Here is a 9,686-nt window from a genome sequence, read left to right as displayed (position 1 = left end):
AGCCTATAGGGAGGAGATCAGAGACTTAGCCGTGTGGTGCAAGGACAACAACCTCTCCCTCAACGTGATCAAGACAAAGGAGATTATTGTGGACTACAGGAAAAGGTGGACTGTGCATGCCCCCATTGCCTGTAGGGGAGCAGGTTGAGAGCTTCAAGTTCCTTGGTGTCCACATCACCAACAAACAATCATCAAGGCAAAGGGTGGCTACTTTGAAGAATATGAATATATATTTTGATTTGTTTAACACTTTTTTGGTTACTACATGATACCATATGTGTTATTTGGTAGTTTTGATGTCTTCACTATTATCCTACAATGTAGAAAATAGTAAAAATAACAAAAATCCTTGAATGAGTACGTGTGTCCAAACTTTTGATTAATATTAGAGCTAATCATTCCAAGTCCACATAACTAATAACAACCTAATGGAAAATTACGTCCCTTAGATTTCAATATGATAATTTGAGGTTAGTTAATTTATTGTATTTACAAAACACTTTTCATGTCCTTTTTTTAAATGTTGAGGTGCCGGTTTTTGTTCAATAGTCTAGGTAACCATGTTGCCGGTAGCTTGTGTGATGAATTGATCCTTCACTTGATTGCAACTTGTGCATATGAACATCTTTGAGACAAGTCCGAAGGCTCTATTGAACAAGGACAACCATATCTACTAGAGTGATTGTGTGATCTGCAATCGGCTAAATACAAAGGCCACAATAATTGCTACAAAACATTGCTCCATTCATTTTTAGATCAGACAGCAGGCTCAAACAACCAATGACATCATTGGTTGAACTCTCCCAGGTGCAAAAATGGAATAAATACTTAATTATGTAGTTGTTGTTCCGCCTGCGGAATCCCTAGCCAACAGCCAATGGCATTGCATGGCGCGAAATACAAAACCAACTAAAATACCACAATTCAATTTTCTCAAACAATCAACTATTTTACACCATTTTAAAGATAAGACTTTTGTTAATCTAACCACATTGTCCGATTTCAAAAAGGCTTTACAGCGAAAGCAAAACATTAGATTATGTCAGGAGAGTACCCTGCCAAAAATAATCACACAGCCATTTTCAAAGCAAGCATATATGTCACAAAAACCAAAACCACAGCTAAATGCAGCACTAACCTTTGATGATCTTCATCAGATGACACTCCTAGGACATTATGATATACAATACATGCATGTTTTGTTCAATCAAGTTCATATTTATATCAAAAAACTGCTTTTTACATTAGCATGTGATATTCAGAACCAGCAAACTTCCGGTGAATTTACTAAATTACTCACGATAAACGTTCACAAAAAACATAACAATTATTTTAAGAATTATAGATACAGAACTCCTTAATGCAATCGCGGTGTCAGATTTTAAAATAGCTTTTCAGCGAAAGCACATTTGGCAATATTCTGAGTAGATAGCTCGGCCATCACAGGCTAGCTAATTTGACACCCATCAAGTTTGGTGGTCACTAAACTCAGAATTACTATAAGAACAATTTGATAACTTTTGCTGTTCTTCGTCAGAATGCACTCCCAGGACTTCTACTTCAACAACAAATGTTGTTTTGGTTCGAAATAATCCATAGTTATATTGAAATAGCTCCGTTTTGTTTGTGCGTTGAGGTCACTATCCGAAGGGTGACGCGCGAGCGCATTTCGTGACAAAAGAAATCCAAATATTCCATTACCGTACTTCGAAGCATGTCAAACGCTGTTTAAAATAAATTTTTATGCTATTTCTCTCATAAAATAGCGATAATATTCAAACCGGGGGACGTTGTATTCATTCAAAGACTGAAAGAAAAAATGGAGTAGTCTCGTGGACGCGCATCTCCAGTGTCACTGTCCCCAGGCAGGCCAGTAACAAACAGAGCTGCTGTACTTAGCCCAGAGACTGCAGACCTCTCATTCCACTTTCTGGCGCCTTCTGAGAGCCAATGGAAGCCTTAGAAAATGTCACATCACAGCACAGATGCTGTATTTTTGATACAGAGGCTACAGAAGGACAATAAATTGTCAGACAGGGTACTTGCCTGCCAGTTTTAGAAACTATAGTGTTTTCTATCCACATCTACTAATTAGAGGCATATTCTAGTTTCTGGGCAGGAGTAGTAACCAGATTAAATCGGATACGTTTTTTTATCCGGCCATGAAAATACTGCCCCCTATCCCAAACAGGTTAAGAACAAACACAATAGATTAATAATATACTGCTCAAAAAAATAAAGGGAACACTAAAATAACACATCCTAGATCTGAATGAATGAAATAATCTAATGAAATACTTTTTTCTTTACATAGTTGAATGTGCTGACAACAAAATCACACAAAAATAATCAATGGAAATCCAATTTATCAACCCATGGAGGTCTGGATTTGGAGTCACACTCAAAATTAAAGTGAAAAACCACACTACAGGCTGATCCAACTTTGATGTAATGTCCTTAAAACAAGTCAAAATGAGGCTCAGTAGTGTGTGTGGCCTCCACGTGCCTGTATGACCTCCCTAGAACGCCTGGGCATGCTCCTGATGAGGTGGCAGATGGTCTCCTGAGGGATCTCCTCCCAGACCTGGACTAAAGCATCCGCCAACTCCTGGACAGTCTGTGGTGCAACGTGGCATTGGTGGATGGAGCGAGACATGATGTCCCAGATGTGCTCAATTGGATTCAGGTCTGGGGAACGGGCGGGCCAGTCCATAGCATCAATGCCTTCCTCTTGCAGGAACTGCTGACACACTCCAGCCACATGAGGTCTAGCATTGTCTTGCATTAGGAGGAACCCAGGGCCAACCGCACCAGCATATGGTCTCACAAGGGGTCTGAGGATCTCATCTCGGTACCTAATGGCAGTCAGGCTACCTCTGGCGAGCACACGGAGGGTTGTGCGGCCCCCCAAAGAAATGCCACCCCACACCATGACTGACCCACCGCCAAACCGGTCAGGCTGGAGGATGTTGCAGGCAGCAGAACGTTCTCCACGGCGTCTCCAGACTCTGTCACATCTGTCACGTGCTCAGTGTGAACCTGCTTTCATCTGTGAAGAGCACAGGGCGCCAGTGGCGAATTTGCCAATCTTGGTGTTCTCTGGCAAATGCCAAACGTCCTGCACGGTGTTGGGCTGTAAGCACAACCCCCACCTGTGGACGTCGGGCCCTCATACCACCCTCATGGAGTCTGTTTCTGACCATTTGAGCAGACACATGCACATTTGTGGCCTGCTTGAGGTCATTTTGCAGGGCTCTGGCAGTGCTCCTCCTGCTCCTCCTTGCACAAAGGCGGAGGTAGCGGTCCTGCTGCTGGGTTGTTGCCCTCCTACGGCCTACTCCACGTCTCCTGATGTACTGGCCTGTCTCCGGGTAGCGCCTCCATGCTCTGGACACTACGCTGACAGACACAGCTAACCTTCTTGCCACAGCTCGCATTGATGTGCCATCCTGGATGAGCTGCACTACCTGAGCCACTTGTGTGGGTTGTAGACTCCGTCTCATGCTACCACTAGAGTGAAAGCACCGCCAGCATTCAAAAGTGACCAAAACATCAGCCAGGAAGCATAGGAACTGAGAAGTGGTCTGTGGTCCCCACCTGCAGAACCACTCCTTTATTTGGGGAGTCTTTCTAATTGCCTATAATTTCAGTTTGATTTCACAGAAGTGTGATTGACTTGGAGTTATATTGTGTTGTTTAAGTGTTCCCTTTATTTTTTTGAGCAGTGTATTACATTGTATTGTATTGTATTACACACTCTAAACTTATTCCACTGATCCCTTGGACAAAATTTGTTTAATCTGTTGTTAGAAATACTGATTTGGAGATATGTCTGCGGACCCCCGCAGTACCTCCATGGACCACACTGGTTTGGCTTGATCCTCTGTTCCATATCTGGCCTACGGAAGCTCCGCGACATGAACGTGTGCTCTCATGCAGTACGTTCTGAGTTCTCTGGTGTGCCCATGATAGAGGCCTCTAGTTGCCAAAAGGACGTTTAAGTATGGGCAGCGCCGTTGAGGGCTTCCACCATGCTTCTGCCATTTTAAAGTAGGCCTAGTCAAAGTAGGCAACTGGGTGGGGATTCCTATGGGCTGTAGCCTCAATGGCGCTGCTGTCACAGACGCTAAAATGGCACAGATATAAAGAGTCCTCTATCTAAATCTATGAGTGTGCCTCTTTGATTACTCCATGGTGTGCTTAGGTATCTCTTATATGAAAGGTTGAGAGTGCCCTCTGCTGGAGATTTGATTGAGGGGGAAATTATCCAGGAACTGCTACCAATAAAAAGAAAGCTCCACAAAGTTCCCGTATTGTACACATTTCTGACCATATTAACAACTCTACTAATATGGAACTTATTAGGCCTATGAGAAACATGAAACGTGTCGTATTGGCTATTGAGGATCATTATTGTCAGTTTGCACTTGCCCACGAACTTACTTTAGTATCCTGTAATTCGTCCTTTATTGAAATTAGAGTGTTCTTAAATATCCATCGGCCTATACCCTACAGGCCCAATAGGCACAATCAATAAAGGAAGAGAATATGCCTAACTCCAAATCCTCCTTGCCCGTTTCCGGTCTATAACGATATGTTGCTATGAGTTAAATCATATTCAAGTGAGTGTGGTACTTGGGGCCCTTGTTAAAGTCATCGGCACTATGGACTTTACCAAGTACCAAGACATTTTAGCCAAAACCCTGGTTGCCTCTGCCAAGAGGTTGGCATTTGGCCACAAGTGGATCTTACAGCAAGACAATAACCCCAAGCACACATCAAAATCCACAAAGAAATTGTAAATTTACCACAAAATCAACAGATCAATATCAGTCTCGGGACTTGAACCCCATTGAAAACCTGTGGTTTGAATTAAAGAGGGCATGTGCAGATGAAGGAGATCAATGATCTGGAAATATTCTATATGGAGGAACGGTCTAAGATCCATCCCAGTGTGTTTTCCAATCTCATGAAACATTTGAGAAAAAGGCTAATTGTCGCTATCCTCGGAAGGGGAGGGTGCTGGGGTGGGTGCTGGGGTACTGAAAACGGGGATGCCAATCATTTTGACCCCTAGATTTGTATATGTTTTATTACTTGTATACTCTTCCTCTGAGCAATTATATTAGTAGTTCTATAAGATGAGGGGAAAAAGAAGAAACCCGCATACTGCTCTTGCTAATATCACTGCTCTTTATTAAGCCTTACGTCTCGGCCTCAAGGCCTTGGTGAACTAGAGATAGCTCAGATGTGAACTAGAGATAGCTCAGATGTGAACTAGAGATAGCTCAGATGTGAACTAGAGATAGCTCAGATGTGAACTAGAGATAGCTCAGATGTGAAATAGAGATAGCTCAGATGTGAACTAGAGATAGCTCAGATGTGAACTAGAGATAGCTCAGATGTGAACTAGAGATAGCTCAGATGTGAACTAGAGATAGCTCAGATGTGAACTAGAGATAGCTCAGATGTGAACTAGAGATAGCTCAGATGTGAACTAGAGATAGCTCAGATGTGAACTAGAGATAGCTCAGATGTGCGAGAGCCTGGAATGTGCTCTCGCTCAGATGTGCGAGAGCTTGGAATATTAGTAGGCCATTAAAATAATATAATTGTCCCATTTTTTAGCATACAATGTAGCTCAGTATTTGTATTATTTATTTTATACAGTATTTTGTGCACATCTTTATCAAATCAAATTGTATTTCTCACATGCGCAGAATACAACAGGTGTTAACTTTACCGAGAAATGCTTACTTACGAGCCCTTTCCCAACAATGCAGAGAAAAATGTAAGAAAATGTAAGAAAAATGTAAGAAAAATGGGTGCCAATCATTTGGTCAAAAGTAAACCTTTCCATTCACATTATATTATCTCAGTAAAATCTGTGACGCTTGGATTTACAGCCTACTAACATGACCCCACCCATCGCTGTCTTTAGGGAGGAGTGTACTTTAAAAACGCTGCTCAAACAAAGTCTAAGTGCACAGAATTCCTTAACCTCCATTAAGAACCCTGTCAAAGGAACCTCATAGCCAGCAACATGGTTGAGTGGACAGACTTTGAACGCGCCACAATCCAAAGCATCTTCTCAAAGATGGACTACGATGACGTGGGCCCCGCGGCTCTTTCCAGTTAGGCTACCGTTTATACCCTATTTGATGTCAGCGTTATTGTGCCTTAAACACGGTTGCTTACAAATTATTGGAATTAGTCATGTTGTTAACGGTTTTCAAGACGGGTTATTATTTGACATAAGCGCGTAATTTACGCGTAATACACATCTCCAAACGACAAAATCATTTATTTCTGGGCGTTGAGTGTATGCATATATCACAACGCCGCTGCCATTCAGGGAAACCCAATGGTCGCCGCTCACGGAAAGACCGTCCTGCACGGACTGGACCGGGCTGTCAAGAACTTGGATGACATCAAGGCCACCTACGCAGAGCTGAGCGTGCTGCACTCCGAGAAACGACACGTGGATCCCGACAACTTCCGGGTAAAGTTAAAATGTTCGACTTCACACAAGGTACTTGCCTATCTATTAAAATAGTGTGCTAGAATGCGTTGTGTTACATGTCCATTTGCTCCTTTCTTTTGCAGCTGCTGGCTGACTGCCTTACTATTGTTGTTGCTGCGAGAATGGGTGCTGACTTCACCGCTGATGTCCAGGGTGCTTTCCAGAAGTTCCTGGCTGTGGTGGTGAGCTCCCTGGGCAAACAGTACCACTAGAGCCCCTCCACTCAGAGACGGACGACCATCAGAGGACCAACAAGCTCAGAGGACCAACAAGCTCAGAGGACCAACACGCGCTGATCATTTGTTTAGAGGCACATGTTGTTCCTTCTACTAAAGCAAATAAAATCTTCCGCAAATGAATATGTTTTCTCTGTGCCTTATTTTTCTTGCATGAACATCAATATGGTGGCACATATGGTAGACTACTCCATTATGAACTCAGTGTGTAAATATTTCCACCTTGTTAATCAGATATTGATAATGTGCAATATATACAAATATATAGCAAATAACTCAAATATTGTCCAATTAATCACACGGACATGCTACATTAGCCGTGCATGAACTAACCAATGCAACTAATAAATACAACCTTGTGTTTAATGGTGTAGAATTGATACAATATGTTTAAATGATATCAGAATTGCAATGATTAATTCCTGTTTAAACTCACAATCATCTAATTCATAAAAGTTGAAGAGAACTTTTCAGAACAGATCTGGTATTCAATGTTAGGTTCATGTATTAGTGTGGCAAGAAATTGTTGAGTGATCGAGAGTTTAAACACAGACTCCCTAGTTGCTACATCGATTTGGGGAATTAATAATATATACCCATTGATTCTTAAAGAATATAACTTGTAAATGCCTCATGAGCTCAGTTCAACTGTCGTACCCCATCAGAACCCAACATATAAGCCTAAGCTTCTTTTACTCTTTTACTCTGTTTGCAAACAAATTAAATGTAAACAGACACTGTATAGCCTCAAAACATGGTTAAAACTATAATTGTTGATATCATGGATAGTCAGTCCTTGCATCCATAGCTCTGTCTATGATTTTGAGAGTGGTCACATTTCTCCAGGCCCATCTCTCAGCTTTTTACAAAAACATACCATGCTTTGTTATTGTTTCAATTAAGGATTCTAGCTTTAACCAGATCAACATGAGATACATTTTTATTTATTAATAACAATAAATCAGTTAGTCAAAATAACCCTATAATACCCTATATATATATATATATATATATATATATATATATATATATATATATATATATATATATATATATATATATATATATATATATATATATATATATATATATATATATATATATATAATTAGCCTACTTATATAATATATATTATTCAGTTATATCAAATCGTTTTTTCCATTTTGTTTATGTGGTCCTATGTCAAATAGTTTGTTCAATCTTGTTTATGAATAGCAAGTTCTAAGCGAGCCATTTGATTAATCTATAGGCTACTATTTCAACTTTGTTCCCCTTCTCTGATTTAGTTTTTTTACTTTTTAAACTTTTACTGCTCAGTTCTCTGAGGACCGCTTTTAGTGGAAATGTTTTGCATGTAGTCTCCATTTTCTATACCTTTTTGCGTTTCGATGTCTTTCAGACTTGCAAACAGCAACATATTCAATCATATCAGGTCATGTGCTCTACAACACAACTCATTAAAAACCCAAGTAAAGACCAAAAAACGTAATTATGCGCGTTTGAATATTTAATAATATTTTAGAACAATACAGAGCTGAGCACAGTGCTGATCAATGCTGCAATCCGTCTGGTCTGATGCCTTCTGTCCACATCTTATCGGTACTTCTCAGACAGAGCCCGGCCCACCGCGGCCAGGAACTTGTCCATGGCCACATGAGCTTCGGGGTTGAATTCATTGGGGAACAAGACAGCCAGCACCACCAAGATGTTGTGGGACAGGATCTACAGGACGAAAGGAATGGAAATTAGTACGCTACATGTTTTAATAGGCTATTTTATTTAATAATCTACGTTGTCCATTTTACTGTAGAGCGTACCCGACATATTTGAAATGCATTTTAACTATACATTTTGATTTGGTGTCAACGATAAACAAATGATTATAAATAATGCTGTGACTGTCCTGACCTTGAAGTTGGCGGGATCGACACGCAGCTGGAAGGCGTGCAGCTCGCTGAGGGCGAGGAGACCTGCGCTGATGTCGTCGATGCTTGCCACGGCTAAACTGATGCCTCCCATGATGGTCCCACCGTGCTTCCTGACTGGGGCAGAGCCGGGGCTCAGGTCCTTCCAGTGGGAGAAGTAGGTCTTGGTCTGGGGGTACACAACCAGCATCCTGCACCGGAAGAAAAAGACACGTCAAGAAAGATGAAACGCTAACACCAAACAGTCTACATTTTTACTTCAAAAACAGCTATAAGATTAGCAGCACGACAGCCATTACCTAGACAGAGCATCGCAGCCGATGTCCTCAGCCTTGCCGGACACCTTGGCCCAGAAGGCCTTGACCATTTTCTTGTCCTTAGTGGTGAGACTCATGGTTGTCGTTAAAGACGATGCTGGAGTAGAAGTTCAGTGATGAGCTCTTACAAACCAAGGCTTTTTATATTAGCCGCGAGCCCCACCCAAAGCAGACCCACCTCCAAGATAAACAAGACACAACATCCCTTTTGTTAATGTTCAATAGGCACAATCCCTCACAAGTTATTTCATTTATTTGCTTATTGTACTGGACAAAAACACAAGTTGGTACAATCCTCCATACAAGACTTACAAAGACATTGTTAGCCCCTTCTGAGCAACCCACAATATCAAACATAAAACACACAGGGTAGAGATGGATAAAAAAAAACATGAAAAAGACATGATTATCACAGCCATTGAAGTCTACAAAGTTATTTAGTATTAGAGATGTGTTGAGTTTTTTTTAATGCTGGTAGTTTTCACAAGGGACTCAGTCATTTCCATATTTTATTTCAATACAAAATAATTCAATATTCGTTTATTTATTTATTTCTCACTCTGGCTTTATGGTATTTACCCATTAAATAGAAAAGTCTAATTGTATTGTCAATAGCTAAATTGCCTGTATCATAAGTAAGAAATAGAAGCCTGTATTCAGAAATATGGAAAAGTTGACCGTAGAG

The 9,686-nt window shown here is 40.9% G+C and overlaps 2 protein-coding genes across 2 annotated transcripts; one reads left to right on the top strand and one right to left on the bottom strand.

The window, feature by feature from the left end:
- Positions 1-6,011: 6,011 nt before the first annotated feature.
- Positions 6,012-6,869, top strand: LOC106607238 (hemoglobin subunit beta-like). Its single transcript, XM_014203989.2, has 3 exons — positions 6,012-6,134; positions 6,276-6,502; positions 6,607-6,869. The coding sequence occupies exons 1-3, from the start codon at positions 6,044-6,046 to the stop codon at positions 6,733-6,735; spliced, it is 447 nt and encodes a 148-aa protein (XP_014059464.1). The 5' UTR covers positions 6,012-6,043; the 3' UTR covers positions 6,736-6,869.
- A 1,379-nt stretch (positions 6,870-8,248) lies between these two features.
- On the bottom strand, positions 8,249-9,142 carry LOC106607381 (hemoglobin subunit alpha-2). The gene is made up of 3 exons (XM_014204299.2): positions 8,984-9,142; positions 8,668-8,875; positions 8,249-8,481 (listed from the first exon to the last, which is right to left on the bottom strand). The coding sequence occupies exons 1-3, from the start codon at positions 9,076-9,078 to the stop codon at positions 8,353-8,355; spliced, it is 432 nt and encodes a 143-aa protein (XP_014059774.1). The 5' UTR covers positions 9,079-9,142; the 3' UTR covers positions 8,249-8,352.
- Between the last annotated feature and the right edge of the window lie 544 nt (positions 9,143-9,686).

Source organism: Salmo salar, chromosome ssa06 (genome assembly GCF_905237065.1).
Source record: "Salmo salar chromosome ssa06, Ssal_v3.1, whole genome shotgun sequence".
NCBI lineage: Eukaryota > Metazoa > Chordata > Actinopteri > Salmoniformes > Salmonidae > Salmo > Salmo salar.
The sequence above is the reverse complement of the archived record's forward strand: the minus strand, read 5'-3'. Positions and strand labels throughout refer to the sequence as shown.

Excerpts from the sequence above, each read along its gene's own strand:
- LOC106607238 (XM_014203989.2), top strand. The coding sequence starts at position 6,044 with ATGGTTGAGTGGACAGACTTTGAACGCGCCACAATCCAAAGCATCTTC. Across the intron at positions 6,135-6,275 it reads GGGCCCCGCGGCTCTTTCCA|AATACACATCTCCAAACGAC; the intron begins GTTAGGCTACCG and ends TAATTTACGCGT. Across the intron at positions 6,503-6,606 it reads TGGATCCCGACAACTTCCGG|CTGCTGGCTGACTGCCTTAC; the intron begins GTAAAGTTAAAA and ends TTTCTTTTGCAG.
- LOC106607381 (XM_014204299.2), bottom strand. The coding sequence starts at position 9,078 with ATGAGTCTCACCACTAAGGACAAGAAAATGGTCAAGGCCTTCTGGGCC. Across the intron at positions 8,876-8,983 it reads GGCTGCGATGCTCTGTCTAG|GATGCTGGTTGTGTACCCCC; the intron begins GTAATGGCTGTC and ends CTTCCGGTGCAG. Across the intron at positions 8,482-8,667 it reads TCGATCCCGCCAACTTCAAG|ATCCTGTCCCACAACATCTT; the intron begins GTCAGGACAGTC and ends TTCGTCCTGTAG.